The following is an 18,256-nucleotide window of genomic DNA, read 5'->3' on the forward strand; positions in this document are numbered from 1 at the left end:
ATCCTTCCCAAGCAAAAAATAACATAAAATAAGGCAATAGCTCTACCTGTACATCTCAGATGTATTAGGGACTAAGTAGCAGCACTATTTGTGTCAGGTGCTATTATAATGTAAAGCTATTTGCCTTCAACATCACTCACGTAAAAGCATTGCAATCTGTTGTCCTTGATCCGCCCTTCTCATATCCCCATACAAACAAGGGGTTTGGAAGGAATGATAAACACTCCTATAAATTTCCAGCTTCTGGGCACAGGTTCAGCTTTCACAAGTAACCCACTGAGCAGAGACCCCTTCAGCACAGTTTATGCATCCCATGGTTTTCAGCTGAATCATCACCACCTCAAAATGAACAGCAAAGACTACTGGCAACCTGACAAAACTGGAATAACCACCAACCATTCAATTCTGGGATACCATACAAGAGCCAGTAACATTTCAGTAACAGATTGATAGGTTTAGGATGCAGAGGTTAGAATCCTAAAAACACTGCAGACCTGCAGGGGTCATCCCACACCTCTGTTGCACTACAGCTACCAGATTCTTAAATACAATATTGAAAATGAAATGTGACATGTACAAGGTTCTTTGGTCAAGGGTAAATCTCAAGACATTAATATTTCATGTTTCTCAAATACTTAATATTAACTCTATTTCTCATCCATTGGCAATAAAGAATATTGGGAAAAAATGGTTTAGTATTACACTCACCTGCACAAACTCCTGAAATACCCTATCAAAGGGTTTGGGTTTTTTCTTTCTAGTAGTATTATTTCTATTAATTTTGAAGTTTAGAAAATGCTAACAAGAATTCATCAGAATAGTAAGTGAAAAGAATTACTAGTCTGGCAGCAGATCTGCTGTTGCAACTAAGATATCAAAAACAAAAATCAGACTTTAATAAAATAATCCTGAGAACTTGAAAATCTTATCTCTTTTTCAGTCAAACAAAAATCACACTACTGTGTATTCCTGAAGGGGGTTAGTAAAATTAGTTCAGTGTTTCAAACATCAAGGATGCTATTAAGGGCTAATTTGTAACAATTTAAAGCCTAGAATACAACAAGAAATAAAAAATATATAAGATAGTTGAAGAAAAACAAACTTTAAATAACCTTAAAAAAATTATATTTAAGAGTTTTCAGCATCAGCATCATTGTTCCAGATTGCTGATGGTCTGAATATAGCCTAAATGTTTATAAAATTCTCAAATCATTTTGGTTATCTCTTGATATTTCATTGATTTTACAGACCACCTGTGAAGTTATCAAGTATTTTGCAGATAAGCTTCAGGTCATCTCAGCAGCAGATACAGAACTTGAGACACTTCCCCTCACTTTTGCATACTGGTAGTACCAGCAGCAGCGACAATCATGACTGTAAAAACAATCAGCACATCTGACAGCATTTTCTAATCCTCTTATAAACTACATATTTCTTTGCATATCACTATCTGAGATCCCCTGCCTTAGATAATTAAAAATGAAGTTTCCAAAAACCTAATTTACTTCATTGTACTGGAATATTTTTACAGTCTCATTTGGTAAACTGTTAAGTTTACATCACTTGGAAATTGTTTAAGTACCAGCATAAGTATATAAAACCCTTGAGCCAGTATTTAGCAAGGGAGTGCAATTATTTTGCAGGTGGAATAATCAACTTGAGATACTGAGGCATAGGATTCCCTTAGTGCTTGTTTCTAGTTACAATGAACTTCATGCTACTCAACATGCATATGAATTCCATGGTATTTTTAACTTATGCTACTTAACAACAACACATTATCTTCTGCTTTTTAAAGTTTCTCTTATTCCTATGTCTTTATTAACTCATAGAATTGGGAGCAAACCAACTGTAACTTAAGGGATTTAGGATTTTTTGCTTCTTTTGATGTTTGGGATTTTTGGTTGCTTGGATGATTTTCTCTTTTTTTTTAATTGTTGCATATCAGCAGCACTCAATTTCAGCTAGATTTCAGTACATCTGAAGATCAGGCAGGAGTGCCAACAACTCAGGAATAATAAATAGCTTTAGTCTGTCGGTCTCGAAATAGCATTTTGGAAGAAGCTGACTTTCCTTTTCAGGTTCACATCTGCATTGTGACTATAAATACCACATTTCAGTATGTACCATCATAAATAGCACTGTGCAAACACTCCAACAGATTTGGCCACTTCAGAACACAAACCAGAGCCGTAATACCGATCATGTTAATTTCCCAGTTCTCATTGTGAGGCCTGAAACTCTCCTACCCCATAAATTTGCTAAAAAATGCCCTACCGTGCAATCTTCTTTACCAACTGTCCATGCTGACCTGAAGAAATTTTAGCTACTTCTTGAGAAGGTAGAGAAAACAATATTTTGCACACACGCAGAATATACATATAGATGGTAGCCTTTTTGGTTGTGGTTTAGAGGGTTTTCTTTTTTTTTTTTTCTTTTCTTTCTCACCTTTAAATATGTTGTGCAATCCCCAGGCCTTGAAACCATAACAGAAAGATAGCAGGATATCTTCTATTTGCCAAGGATACTTTCATTGCCATCTCTCCAGGTCTCTAAATGCAGTCACACTGTCATTCCTATGAAATGACCTAAATTCTGCCATTTATAAGCTTTTGGAAAAATTTGCAGTTAAATGTTATCCTGGAGAATAGGAATTTAGCCAGGGTATACCACAGATCTCAGGTAGTATGCCAGACAAGTCCCTTAAAACCAATGTTTTATATGATCATTAGGGTGCGGGTGCCTGAACTGCGACAATACACAAAAATTCAAGTAAGTAAGAATTCAAAGAATGGATTTTGTAAGATCTACCTATGCTGAGAAATAAGCATCTTAAGTTCTCAAAATTCTGTCCTTATGTTTTGCCAAAGATTTCCTTCAGCAGACCTACCTGAAAAATTAAGATGCCTCCCCCACAATCCTTTAATGAATTGCATGAACGCTGTAGTTACAAGCATCTTAAAAAATCACAGAAAAGAAAAATATTTATGCTTTTGTTTTCTAAGTAAAACTCGAATACTACACCATAAACACAAACTAGCCTTTTGAGCAATGAAACTAGCCCAAAATATCAAACAGCTGCTCATTAGATTAGAGCTATCCATCTTGAGATGAATCTTGCAGTCACCCCTTATTGGTCTTCAGAGAAGATAACTTTTCTTCAAAATACACAAATTAAAAGGAAAGGAATAATCAGAAAGGGCCAAACTAGAAATCTGGTTTCTGCTAAAAATAAAGGTGCCTAACAACAAAAGAAGAAAGCCTGTATCAAGTCCCAGTGCAACATAATCCATTAAGATGAACAAAATCACAACCCACCAGCAGCTACAGCAGCTAACAGGTTACTACTACCTAGCCAGAGTTTTTTCATAAATCTATTTTTTTTCAGATATATTTATACAAATTTATAAAAGCTTACCAACTGTAGCCACCTGATCACAACACCACGTCTCTTTCCCATGTCTTATTAGTGATGTGTGATGCTAACTCAAAGGACAAATAACTGTATCAGGTTACATTTTTTATAAAAAAATACCGATGATCTCTTCCAGTAATAGAAAATTATATTTATTTTGTATAGGTCTACACTTCTTAGGAAAGTACGCCAACCAGCACACTTACTATACATCAAACTAAAATAACCATATTTGAACAATTCTCACTCAAGACTTTTCCTCAAAATACCACTTATTTCCCTCTCTTTTCTAGGAGTGAGAGTCACAAATTTTTGTGAACTAAAATATGGTAAGAACAACCCAAAAATTTGAGATATTGCTTTCAATATTTTTCAGTAATTCAAGACAGGTCAAGCACATCAAAAGACTGCAGTACCTTCATGATCACTAAAGAAGAGTCACTGGGTTGGAAGTGAAACTTATCCTTTATGAGCAGACTTTATTTCTATTACAGCCAAAGTAAAAATAGAACTTACACTTTCTTACAGATTGTCCATAAGTCACTCCAATGTACTCTGCAATTCATGAGTTGTTAATCATTAAACAGTCATAAAAGAACTATGTATCTCAAGTCACATTTTTAAAAGCCATTATACCTGTCAATTTTTTAATTTTGTTTTTAGTTGACCTTGAGAAAAGTTCCTACAAACAACATGTACAAAGATGAAAAGGAGAAATTAGATAGAAAGCTAACACTTTAAAAGGTCCAAGCCTATCACAGGAACCTTTACGCTCTAGACCTTCATGTGATTGTTTTCACATAATAAAGTAGATATAAGATGGAATGTGTAAAGCTTTTCAAGAGATTGTTGTTTCAACATCCACAAAGCAACGTTTATTGATACATCATTCATCTTCCTAAAATTTAAGATTAGGAAAATTATAGCAAAAGCACTACAAAACTAGTTGAGAGGACTCTTATAACCAACAAGGACACAGCCAAACAGAATGAACCTACTGAAGAAGCCCAGAGAAGTGCTGGATGCCCCATCCCTTGAAGTGTTCAAGGACAGGTTGGATGGGGCTTTCAGCAACCTGGTCTAGTGGAAGGTGTCCCTGCCCACATGGCAGGGGAGTTGGAATTAGATGATCTTTAACATCCCTTCCAACCCAAACCATTCTAAGATTCCATGAATTACATGAAATCTGGTTAAGTACATTAAATAAAAGAACTAAGCAGAACTATTTTTGCAACAATCTAGCTTTCATTTTTCTGCCATCTTTCACCCAGAGCATATCTTTCCTCCCTGTTAAACAGATGACAACAGTTGTGTATCAAGGAACATCACCCACAGATCCGCTTCACTTTCAGACAGGTATCTGTAGCTTCAAACTCTTTCAATTTACGAAATATGAGGCATGTAAGACCAGTACAATTGATTGATGCCACTGATTTTATTTTTTATATTAAACAATATAGGAAATGCAAGAGAGTTTTTTTACTCCTCCTCTCTCCGTTTTCACCATGATTAACATAATGGTCAGTTTGCATACCATTTTCGCAGAACAGTAGATTTAAACCTTATACCTCATTCCCTGACTAAAATAGTGTGAAATTAAGATATAACAGCATTAACTAAAACTAATTCACAGAACTTTGTGAAACCTTGCACAGGAGATTTTTGCATTCAGTTTTAGATTGTCCCAGCAAATCAAACCGTGGGGATGTCAGAGAAGTAATTAAGCCTCTTTCCTTGAAAAAAGATTGAGTCAGATATCAATAAAATATTTAGGATTCTGGGAACATAATAACATGAAAATAACTAGTTACCAGAAATAATGAATTCAGTAAGTTTTCCATTTAGGCAAAGCAAGACAAAGTCTGTATACCTTGAAACTCCAAGCTTCCCTTCCCTCTCTACCAACAATTTCAGTTCCACTTTCCAAGGGAAATAACATCTACCTGATGAACAAGCATGAAAAGTTTCATTGCCAAAATGGTGGGTTTTGTTGAGCTACATTGTGTACTAACAGTTTAAACTTCTATATAATCTCTAAACTATGTTTTTTGCTTATTGCAAAATCTGCAACTGCATGCCAGCCCTATGTCAAAGCATGATTTCTTTCTCTTGCATAGATGGGGACATTTCTTAAGGTAAACTAACTTTTTGTAAAGCAATACCTTGACCTTTTCCATTTTACTACTCCTAAATTTTGGTCCATCTCTGTGATTTAAGTAATTCAAAGTAATACAACTAAAATATGACAGCTTGTGCTAGTTTAATTTTTTCCTTTGTATATAAGCAGTTATTTCATATCACTTAGACTTGCTGTGTTACCCTAGTCAATCCAGAACTTTTCATCAACATTCTTTCAAGAGTAGAAAGATCAGGAAAAATCAATACACATGCAGTTTTCTCATTTTATTCCTATTTGCAAATTCAAGATATACTATTCTATTTCCCCTTTTTCGGTACTTGAGTTTCAGAAGGAGATTTTTTTTTCTTTTTTTAGATTCAGTTCTAAATATTTCATGAACACCAAATGGTTTGGTAACATGAACTCCCTTATACTTAGAATGTAATTAAAAAGGGAAAGGAACAAAAGTCTACAACAAGAAACTGTGATATGTTTGATACTTGCATAAGAAAAATCCAGTGGACACATTCTGAAACATTGCTAGATTACTTTCTGTATTTCTACACCATTAGAACTGAATTCTTGGAAAAAATGTTCCTCCTTCAAAAAGTTTCTGCTATCACCTCTTCCCAATATTTCCAATTCTTAGCTGTATATTCAGAACACACTGTACACATGCCCATGCACATTCTAACACAGAGTATGCACAGAACATATATATATATAAATATATTTTCAAGAAACAAATTGTAAGATTAAAATTATAGTGAGCCATATAAAATCCAGCATGAAGATTTAAACATTTTAACTGAGCAATAAGAATCTATAGATTCTTATAAAACTTACAGAACCTTTTTGTCATGCAAAACCTAAATTTCTAATTCCTGACACCTGAGGCCTTCTTAAATAATGTCTGCTCTTCTGCTTATGAATGCATTTTTCCCAAACAATAAACACAGGCAGCCTATGGGATTAAAGCATGACAAAGGTGTAGCTGACTCATGGGATCAATTAGAAAGCATCAGTACTTATGCCTTTTGTTCATTCCATGTTTTACTAACAGTTTCTGCAATTTCAGCATAAGTGTATCACAGATGTTAAACGCCATGCTACAAGGCAACAGTGCACTAGTACCATACACTAGACAGAATAAATCTATTCTTATCAACACCTACAGTTATATCACTTGTTATACAGCTTACATATTTCTTTAAAGTTTTAACAAATGCATAGGGATTTTAACTGAATGCTCACAGCTTCCTGCCCAATGAAAGTATGTCAGCATTTTTTCAGTACATTTAACATTCAAAAAGAACCTACAGAGTTGTCTTTTCAAAGCTAAAAACAATTTTAAATACAGCCACCGACCCTAATGCCACAGGTACAGCTTTCCCTCCAAACCCACTGTTAAATTCACAAGCAAGAAAGCCCATGAGCAGGACGACAAGCAGTTTCAATCTCCATGCAGTTTGCCTGTGACAGGTTATTGATAGAACAAACAGAATTTGCAATACTTACTGAGTGTTTCTCCTGCTGGCCCATAACTCCATGGTTAGCTGGGATTGCAAGTGGTTTCATAATGAAGAAACATAAGCTGAACTGAATTTACACATCATGTACCAATTTCTTATGGATGGCAAGTCACCCTCTACAGCATTAAATTAAAAAGAGGCGGAGGGGGTGAAGCCAAGCTGGAGCTAAAAGTGTCACCACTGGTAAGCTCAAACCCCTCCTCGCACTTGTAGTGCAGAGCAGCAACCCGAATGACAGCGTTAGTCTCCATTTTTGTAACACTGAAAGTCTAAGCATGTCAGGATGTACAGAGCCTGATGAAACCCTACATATCCAGTATCCATTCAGAGGAAGAAAATCATTCCCTGAGCCTGAGGAATGGGAAGCTAAAAAAAAAAAAAAAAGAGGAAAAAAGCTAAAATGGCTGACTGCACAGAGGCTCCCTCAAAAAGGCTTAATACAGTATTATATTAGTCAGGGTGCAGGAATCAGCCTCCAGCACTCAGCCAAGCATTGTTAATACTCCTGTTTCATTTGCAATCACACACACTCACACATGCAGCCTCCCCCCCTCCCCACCACCACTACCCTCCACTCCCCCAAAATCAGGGCAGCGCACACGAATAGGGACCTCCTCCCCTGACTGCTAATGATGCTGACAGAGTAGTGACCAGTGATCTCTGTTCACTCAGCTAACCAAGTTTGCACAATTAATCTCAGCAGCATGACATTGATGGACATTTAATTCTATGATGCCTGTTCCTCGCAATCAAGACAAGCACTTCTACCGCCCAAAGAGTCAGCAACTAAAATACAACACAATTACACACAAAAACCCAGAGAATCATGAGTCTGAATGCAATACGCCAATATAATTACGTTATTGTGCTTACTTTGGAAGACCATGGCTGCAGGCAGTTGGCATAGCAACGCACAAGGAAAGCCATTTCCTGGGTAGAAAGAATGCTTCCTTTTCTAAATAAAAAATTCCTCTTAGGATACAAACGGCATTGCTGCTTCCTGCAGAAAGCAAAGACACTGAAGTCTGTCTCTTAACCTGCACACAGGCACACACTCAATGCAGTTCGAGTGATGTAAGTGCATTTCTCTCTCTCTCTCTCTTCCTCTCCCTCCCTCTCCTTTTATCCACCGAAATATTCCAGTTAAATGGAAGACACATTCCTTGAGGCTCGCCCCCTCCGATACTTAACTGTTTCACTCATTAAGGTAGAGATGGACAATGCAGATAAAACAGCAAGCTCCTGCCTGTGTCTGGTATCAGCCTCGGAAGATCAAGGCATCCCCAGAGGGGAGGGATCCGTTTGCTGCTGGCTCCTAAGAATATCACTGAAGTCAGGGTGGGAATGAGGACCCACGTTTACCTCGCCAAATCCTGAACTGAACACGACTTTTCAAGAAGACAATGCTAAAGCAGAGACATCACCTCCCTTTCCACCCCCTGCAAAAGAGTGCTCCTGCAGAGCTGTAAACATTGTTATCACGTATTTATAAACAGTGCACTTGATGAGCTCTCTCAGATTTTCAGCAGCTTCGCTACTACACAGGCCACAGACATCCATTCACGGGCTTTGGGAGGTAAATATCCAGAACCTTTTAACACACCATTTCATGTCTTTCTGAATACAGCACCTGCTTCTCCTTGCACAGTGAATATAAAGTTTCCACTGAAAACACATGGGGATACAGGTTGTGGAAGAGATTGACACACATATGGCGTTTATAATTCTCCACTCAGACTGTAACTATGTCTTAAACTTAGAAATTTCCCCAGTCACTCCCATTTACACTACACCACTTCTCATATTATACAAGCAAAATCACACTACAGAGGAGCCAAAATGAAACGCAATCAGGGACCATGCTCAAGCAATAAACAAACTTAGTACTATACAATGTACCTCTTGAGAGTCATGAGTTTGTACCACTTGACAGAGGACTGACCAAGCCAGGAACATGGTACTCTTCCATCAGGCTTCATCTTTAGTAAAGTTCTCTATAACACCTTCACAACACATTCTTTAAAAGCAGAGACCACCTGGCCTAAAAATAACTTCAAAGTTGTTGTTGTCTGTTTTTAACAAGGACAACAAAAGAAAAAAGACTTAACAGTTGTTACACAGGTATAAATACACAGGGGAAAAAAATGGATACTACAGAATACTATGTCATAAAATCTGCAGCTGCCTTCCATCAAATTACATGTCCACTAATAATGAGTTTAGTTGATTACACATTGATTTCTTTCACTCCTGACAATGACTGCTAGTAAATGAAGCTATAAAAATTAGTGGAAATTAATTTTAGTAAAGCCAGAAAACACCCTGAAATATTCTAATCTATTTTTTGCACAGTTATTCTATGAAAATTGTTTCATACACAGCATACATTTTAAATTGAATATATTTACATTTAGGAGAGTTTTATGACACTTGTACTCTTGGTCTTGTAGTATATTCTAAAAGATAAGTTATTCTTTAAATTATTCAATTATAACAATTAGTTTAGGATTTTAAAAAGTCTTTGCAATGTGCCACTGAAACTAACAGATGATTTTAAATTGCTAAATTATGCTTAAACCTTGTAAAACAGTTTACTGGTGAGTACAATCAATTTTCTGATAAAGTGTTGATCAGAAGTAACAGAAGTTATGCATTCTAGGAAGCTATGGCAAACCCTCTCTAGTACAAAATTAAAAAATACTACTTGTTGACAAAGTAATTAAAAACCTCTTGAGTCTGATTCAGTGGCCTTGCAGTTAACACCATGAGCAGAATTTGAGTGTGGTATTTCATACTCATGTCAGGAAAAAAAATTAAGTTCTGCCAAAAGTGAAATGTCTTCCCAGCACAGGAAGGCAGCACACCACTTTCTGAACTTCATCACACACATAACTATCAACATGCATCCCACTCTGTATCAGTTGATATTTCCAACCAGAATCTAGTCCAGGTTTCTGTGGCATAAGCCTTCAAGAGTAACATGAAAACACGACTGAATCCATTTCATATGAAACACTTTCTTACTACTTATGCTGGTCAATACTATAACACCTTTACTCATCTGTTAGTAAATCAAGTCAGTACTTTGTACATGATTGCAAAAATTTTTATCAACTTGACAAAGCCTAATTGATATTCACATGCATCAAGAGTGACAAAAACTTTGTGGTTTCCAAAATAGAAGAAAAGCTACTTTACTTTACATTCAAAATGTGAAAAGTGACATTTATGTAATTAGGTGAAGAAAACACCACTCACAAACAATTTGTAAGTCAAAACAATTTCAATAAACTAATGGTCAATTCCATTTCCCAACTCCTTCCTCCTCAATACCACCATTTCCAAGTAGAGTGGTGTAGTGTAATCATATGTACTGTCCATTATCAGTTCACAAAATAATTAGATACAAATTAAATTTCATAAGAAATAATTAAAGCAGAAGTACAGTGAATTGTTATAGGTTACAGGGAAGAATTAATGGTATTTAAATCAGAACAATATATCCTGGAAAATTTCACGAACACGTATAAATCACACTCATAGAATCAACTGGGTTGGAAAAGACCTCCGAGATCATCAAGTTCAACCCTTGATCCAACACCACTGTGGTTACTAGACCATGGCACTCCGTGCCACATCCAATCTCAGCTTAAAAACCTCCAGGGACAGTGAATCCAACACCTCCTTGGGCAGCCCATTCCAATGTCTGATTACTCTCTCTGTAAAAAATTTTTTCCTAATATCCAACCTAAACCTCCCCTGTCAGAGCTTAAGACCATGCCCTCTTGTCCTACTGCTGGTTATCTGGGAGAAGAGACCAAGCCCCACCTGTCTACAACCTCCTTTTAGGTAGTTGCAGAGAGTGATGAGGTCTCTCCTGAGATTCCTCTTCTCCAGGCTAAACAACCCCAGCTCCCTCAGCCTCTCCTCATAGGACTTGTGCTTGAGTCCCTTCAGCAGCCTTGTTGCTCTTCTCTGGACCTGCTCCAGCACCTCAATATCCTTCCTGAACTGAGGGGCCCAGAACCGGACACAGTACTCCAGGTGTGGCCTCATCAGTGCTGAGTACAGGGGAAGAATCACTTCCCTGGTCCTGCTGGCCACACTGTTCCTGATACAGGCCAGGATGCCATTGGCCCTCTTGGCCACCTGGGCACACTGCTGGCTCATGTTCAGCTGCTGTTAATCCAAACTCCCAGGTCCCTTTCTGCCTGGTTGCTCTCCAGCCACTCTGTCCCCATGGGGTTGTTGTGGCCAAAGTGCAGGACCCAGCACTTGGCCTTGTTGAACCTCATCCCGTTGGAATCAGACCATCTCTCCAGCTTGTCCAGGTCCTTCTGAAGAGCCCTCCTGCCTTCCAGCAGATCAACACTCCCCCCCAGCTCGGGTGTCATCTGCAAATTTGCTAGTGGTACACTCAATCCCCCTATCCAGATCATCAATAAAGATATTAAACAGGACTGGGCCCAACACTGATCCCTGGGGGACACCACTAGTGACCGGCCGCCATCTGGACGCAGCCCCGTTCACCACCACTCTCTGGGCCCGGCCCTCCAGTCAGTTCCTAACCCAGCACAGGGTGCCCCTGTCCAAGCCCTGGGCTGCCAGCTTTTCCAGGAGTATGCTGTGGGAGACGGTGTCAAAGGCTTTGCTGAAGTCCAGATAGACACATCTGCAGCCTTCCCCTCATCCAGCAGGTGGGTCACCTGGTCATAAAAGGAGATCAGGTTGGTCAGACAGGACCTGCCCTTCCTAAACCCATGCTGACTGGGTCTGATCCCTTGTCCATCCTGCAGGTGTTGTGTGATTGCACTAAGGATGATCTGCTTCATAACCTTGCTAGGCACTGAGGTCAGGCTGGCAGGCCTGTAGTTTCCCGGGTCCTCCTTTTTGTGGACTGGTGTGACATTCACCAACTTCCAGTCATCTGGGACCTCCCCAGTGAGCCAGGACTGTTGGTAAATGATGGACAGTGGCTTGGCGAGCTCTTTCACCAGCTTCCTCATCACCTTAGGATGGATCCCATACTTCATAAAAAACCTATGTGCAACTTTGGGTTCATGTGTTTTTCAAAACCCATGTAAGAACTCCTTGCTTAGACTTAAAAGTTTGAAAAAAAGCAAGACATTTTTGCAAACACTTCTACACTATTAAAGTGAGATGTTAATAAACCTGATGTGGAAAAATTGCACAAGTTGAGCTATCCCTGCTGCTTTCAAAATACTGTATTTATATAAAGAAATCTAGTATCTCTTTAGGAGTTCCAGACAAGAACACTGAAAAACCTTTCAAAGGTAGCTACAGATGTTTGGACATCCTTGGACTACCCATAGGTTTTGGGATTCATAAACAGTAGTTCTGAATTCAAGGTAAAAATTGGTAGAGATCTCAACAGCATGTATCATCTGACTGTAATGGCTCTCAAATATTTTACATTCTGGGACATAATCTCAAATGGATATTATTCTCCTAAGCAGTGTCAACAATGCTTGGAGTATTAAACCTTTTTAGGTTAATGACAAATGCTGCAATAACAGATTACCTCAATTCTTCAGTTTCGGGCAGTCATCTTAACTCACAACTATTTACAGGAGTACTTAATTTTTAATACAGATTACATACACAGAAACCATCCTCCATTCTTTTCCCGAAGTACCTCAAAACCAGTAATTATCAGCACATTTTCCCCTTCCCCTTAAACACAATGTAAAGTATCATTTCCTTCATGTTAAAAAACTTGGGCAAACACCAACAGTGCACTCTAAGGTCACCAAATTTACTGCCAGTCCATGACTCCAGTAGCTAGAAAAAACACTTACAGTGAAGGGACAATTACACAGATATTACACAGCTGTGTAGGTGGACTAACAGACAGCTAAATTGCAGAGTGCAAGAATGGAGTACATAATTTTAGGAAAATAAGGCAGAACTATCTTCTCTTTCCCCCACCCTCCTCACTTGGAAAGAAGTGGGGGCTTAAAACTTAAATTTAAGCTCAAGGCTATTGGACACAAAACTGTTAAGCTCCCAGGGGCATGTTCTGAATTTTATAATGCTGATGTTCTCTCCCTCCCATCAACTTTATGAGAGAGATTGTTATTTAGCAATCTCATGATCCCATCAGATTTAGAAACACCAACTGAAACCACTAAAAACCCAGAATAATAATTCATTCAAAATGCCATGATACATTTAAATGCCCCGTACAATATATAAGTCTTATTCTAATGTATTCAGACAAATTTACTGCCAACAATTTAAATCTCTGGCCACATGACCCAATTTCATGCAAGCAAGTTCATATTTATCAGCATAATGCAGACATGGGATGGTCTAGGCACACCTGTCCTATCGGTATTTTCTCAAGAACTTTGAGAACTTTAAATAAAACTGTTGAATAAAAGAAAATTACTAAATATGTTCTCCAAGGTACTAAAACACCACTTTGGTCAAAACACCCAGATAAAGTAATAGTATTCACCAAGTTATTTTCTTTATTCATAAAGCTGCGGTATTAACATCATTCTAGCGATGTTCACTGCACAACTGGCAACACCAAAGCAACAGTTACAATGCAGTAGTGTATGCAGCTTTGGTAACACATTTACTAATGTTACAGACCATTTGAACAAATGCCCTTCTGTTGAGCTGCTGCTGCTGCAGATGAATCTATAATCCGGATCTTTAAAATAATGACAAGCCCAGAGCAGTCAGGCTGGTGCCTCAGCTGGGTGGATGTGCCATAGACTGCCAATCATCCCTTTGACAGCAGACTCATTTGACACCTTCTGTGTCTAGCTCTGTTTTCAGTACAGCAAACTGTTTGCATGCCATCCATCTTAAAATGGGAGCAAGTTGTAGCATTCATCTAAAATAGTTGCCATTGAATTCTCTTATGTACGACAATTATGTTGAAACAGACATGAAGAAAACCTATTACTGATAGATACTCATCCCAAATGTGACAAGATCTCCCATTTCCAGAATATCTAAATTAGCTTACAAAACTGACTTGAGCAAAGGCTCACCACAGTACCAGAGCACAAACTTTTCTCTCTCCATATTTATTTATGCTTTAACTCTAACAATGTTTTTAGGAAGAAAAAAAGAAAAAAGAAAAAGATAACTGTATCTTTTGTGTTCCTGAAACACTTATAAGGTCTTGCATAGCATATTTTACAGGCTAGATCAAAATCATATATAATATGTATGTTTGTGAAGTCATTTTATGTGATGTGGTTTTTACACAAAGTAAAGCATTTTTACTTACACAAACAAAGTTTAATGCATATTAACATGGCTTTAAAACTATAAATTATCATTATTAAATGTTGAAAATTAGACATTGAAATTTGAGGTATTAATGATTTCAATTTGCAGAATGGTCACAGATTAGTTTCATTGTCTTAATAGTTTCAGTACTTCAGCAGTGGAAAAAATGCATTCTGTGAGGATAGATGGAAGTTTTTCCCAACACTCACAAAATTTTCTCACTTTGGTGTAAGGACGAGATTTAATGTGTGTGTTAATTAAATTGGAGAACATGCAGAAGTGCTTTCTGTTTTTAAACTGTGAAAAAACACAAGAAAATAAAAAAGAAAACACATTTGTAAGGTCAAGAATCATGATATCAGGCATTCAGGACAAGCAAGTTCTCTATCACATCCAAACAACACTTTGTCATCCATACCTCCTGGGGACAAGGTTTACTACTGAGATACAAATCAGCCAACTATCTTGGAGGAAAAACAAACAGAAAAATTGCCCACAAAAAACCTCACATATCATTGTGCCCATACCAATTTCACAGCAGGAATCCAGGGACACAAGTTCTTCACTCATGTGAGGCAACCCTAAGATTTCACGTTCTTTGCTGTGTAATAGCGTAGGAAAATTTCATGGAAGCTGGATAAACATATACCTCTTTCATGTGTGTCCTACTACTGCACTGTTAAAATGTAAGAATAAATCTCAGGGACTTTTCTGAGGTTAATCAACCATACAAATTCTATATTGTTATGGTCATTAGTACCACCATTGAAACCACTGTTCCTGAAATATGCTGACATGTTTGAATCACAAGGATGATAGTTCTGGCACAGAACTGAACATACCTGAGACCAGCCCAGGCAGGGGAATCATTATTTAATGTTTCAATGTGAAATATTAATGAATTAAAAACAAACATCTTTTTCAATCTTCTATAAATGCTAGCTGGTCTTCTGTTGGGTTTTGTTGTTTATTCATTGGGTGACTTCAGTGGTAGCGGAGGGGCAATATTTCTGTTCTAAGTTAACATGATATGGTTTCTAAGAGTTATCCTTGAACTCACTTAGAAGCTTTAAGGGAGAATCTGAAATTCTCATCACTGTGTTCAAGGTGCAGACATAGATGGGACCAGCAGAAAACCACCATAGGTTTCTCAGTGCCCCACATAATGGTGGACATTATGTGTCTTTTTTATACCTTATCTGTTGTTAAGTCCTTTCTGCCATCTGCTTTAATGTTTACTTGGACATCTCCTAGAGCAACTTATTATTTATCTCTCGTGTTATGAGGAAGTTTAATTTTGAAAGGGTTGGTAGTAGTTACAGAAAATTTTCATTCACTTCAATTATCTGTTGGAAGGAAATAACTTGTGCTTTAGTCTCCAGTCACAGTCGCATGCAAGGAGACTCTCCAAAGAGCCTACTCCAGGGGTTTCCAATTAAAATCAACACTGAAGACAGTTTACCAGTGAAAGATCATTTTCTTTTGGGAGAACTCTCTTCTCGTGCCCCTGCATATCCTCTCTTGTGTAATGCACAATACACTAACATATCCTGAAAGTTTTGTGTAGGGCCTATGGCAACTGTACAGAAATAATCTATCCAGACTTTTCACTTTCATAAGTAACAAACCCCATGTAATTTCAGTTGCCCTTTATTTTAAAAATAATTATCAAGCAAAATGAGCCAATTTGTTTTTATATAGGAAAAAAGTCAAACCATGATATTATATCCTTAAAATAAAGAGAACCTAACATAAAGTTCTAAGAAATGCCTTTCTCTCTCCTCTTCCCAAATCAATCAGGAAGCCAACTACCACCACCTAATGGACATCCCATTTTGCAAATGTTTTACACTTTTTCCTTGCAATTACAAGATCAGTTACCTAGATACAGAAGTGCTAAATAAAAACAGGTAGAAGTGCACCTACCAGATTGACTCTCCCTGACAATTTGGTTCTACACTGTTTTATATTCCAAGATTGGTGTCAGAATGCTTACTTTTAAGATGGTCTTTGCCAGCTGTTCCAGATACATGTCAAAACTTTACTGTCTGAAAATTCAGAATTAAGACTAACCACTCAAACCCAAAGCCCAGCTCCCAGTACTCATTTGTGGTGGGGAAAAAAATTGGTTTTCCCCCTGGAGTTAAAAAAATGGTAATCCCCGAGGGGGTGGTGTCTTGATGTTGACCCAATCAGCGCCCCTGCAAAATTTAAACATATCACACCAGAGGGGAAAAGAAGGATGATGATGTAGTTGGAGGAGAAGTAGCCACGTTCTGAAGCCATGAGGAGAGAGAGAGGGGCCAGGAGCCCCGCTGGGGGCCACGGCCCCCCAGCCCCCTGACTGGGGTTGCAGAAACTCGGAAACAGTGTAAAACTGGACCGAGCTCTGTAACTAAGAGCTGGGGGAAGTTTCCTTGCTGTGAGTGGACAGCCAGAGATACTGAAAGCAGCGGTGGAGGAGCAGTGAGCAGAAGGCCAAGAAGATAAGAAACAAGCAGCAAAGATGGCATGCAGCTAAGCAGAGAGACACAGAGATGTCTGATGGAGAAAGAGAGAGAGAGAGAGAGAGAGAGAGAGAGAGAGAGAGAGAGAGAGAGAGAGAGAGAGAGAAAAAGAAAGCTCAGAGACAGTTTTGGGGTAAGAATCAAAACCCCTTTGAGACCCCTCCTAGGAGGAGGGGGTGGACTCCTACTTGAGGGGAGTCTTGTGATGCAGCAGCACCGGAGAGAGGAGCTGAGAAGCTCAAGACATCCTGGAAGCTGGACCAGGACGTCCGGACAGAATGCGGGGGAAGTGGCCTTGTTCTGCGCTCCCGCTGCTGCCAGGCTGGCAGTTTCGAGACAGAGCAGAGGAGTTCTGATAGAACACTTAGGGCAAGGACTGAACTGAAAGCTGCCCTAAATGTTCTGACTCAGGGGGAGCTTAAATCCCCTGAGGAAGGGACTGTCATGAAGAATCCTGCACTTCACGATATGACGTGGTGAAGTGAACCCTTGTCACGGTTATCGCAGTCCACGGGGGAGAGAGACCTTCGTTTGGAGTCGAAAGGTTGAGAGGGGTGAGAGGAGACCCCTTTGTGTGTAATGGAGAGAGAGATCCAGCTACAACTCCAACTACGACTTCTGCCCTGAAAGTGGAAAGGATCTTTCCTTCTTCCCTTCTGGACTTTTATTGGAGGGAGAGATTAGATCCAATGTAAATATTGCTTTATCATAGGAGAGATAGTTAGGATTATGTCTATAAATGTATTATAATATTTTTTGTGTAATAATTGTAATATAATTCCCTTTCCCCCATACTGAGTCTTGTGTTGTGTCTGGAAGACCCCCTCACACTGGAGTGAGTTGTGGGAGGGGGGGGTTTGGACTCGGAAATTGGATTTTTGGGGGTCTCAAACCATGACACCATTACTCACACAACAGAATACTAACACTTTAACTACACTTAACATAAAACAAGAGAAGTTTTTTTTCATAAAACAAAACAAAACAAAACAAAAAAAAACCAACAAAAAACTCCCCAACAACAACAAAAACAAACAAACAAAAAAAGGTGAAGAAGAGGTAAAGAACTTACACACAAAACCTTGTGTGTACTCTGCTTTACTTAGGACTTGTTAGCTCTCCTGAACTGAACTGTCACCTAACAAAAGATGCAAGCATGGATAATAGCATTTACACTCAGTAGGATGTAGCTAGGGCACTGTAATACACACATCTACTCAATTCAGTAAAAAAGGGTTTACACATCACACACTGGATGTGCTCCAGCGCCTCAATGTCCTCTTTGTAGCGAGAGACCCAAAACAGAACACAGAATTTGAGGTGTGGCCTCACCAGTGCCCAGTACAGGGGGATGATCACTGCCCTGGTCCTGCTGGCAACACTATTTCTGATACAAGCCAGGATGCCATTG

General features: G+C 38.6%; 1 protein-coding gene across 7 annotated transcripts in view; it reads right to left on the reverse strand.

The window, feature by feature from the left end:
- The window catches only part of RAPGEF2 (Rap guanine nucleotide exchange factor 2), a 179,049-nt gene that overhangs the window by 62,796 nt on the left and 97,997 nt on the right, over positions 1–18,256 (reverse strand). Inside the window, exons 1-2 of one of the 7 annotated variants that reach the window (XM_039388131.1) lie at positions 7,940–8,113; positions 7,053–7,432 (exon numbers count right to left, since the gene is read on the reverse strand). The exons of 2 other annotated variants lie outside the window; for them this stretch is intronic. In XM_039388131.1, coding sequence (XP_039244065.1) covers positions 7,053–7,112 — 60 coding nt within the window. In that variant the 5' untranslated portion in view covers positions 7,113–7,432; positions 7,940–8,113. Of the gene's footprint in view, positions 1–7,052; positions 7,552–7,939; positions 8,114–8,257; positions 8,285–18,256 lie in introns of those variants that run through there. 4 more of the 7 variants (XM_039388133.1, XM_039388132.1, XM_027747971.2 and 1 more) reach the window with 4 other exon arrangements.

The sequence above is a fragment of the Pipra filicauda genome, unplaced genomic scaffold (assembly GCF_003945595.2).
Source record: "Pipra filicauda isolate LSUMZ 115617 unplaced genomic scaffold, ASM394559v2 scaffold610_size221990_pilon, whole genome shotgun sequence".
Taxonomy (NCBI): Eukaryota; Metazoa; Chordata; class Aves; order Passeriformes; family Pipridae; genus Pipra; species Pipra filicauda.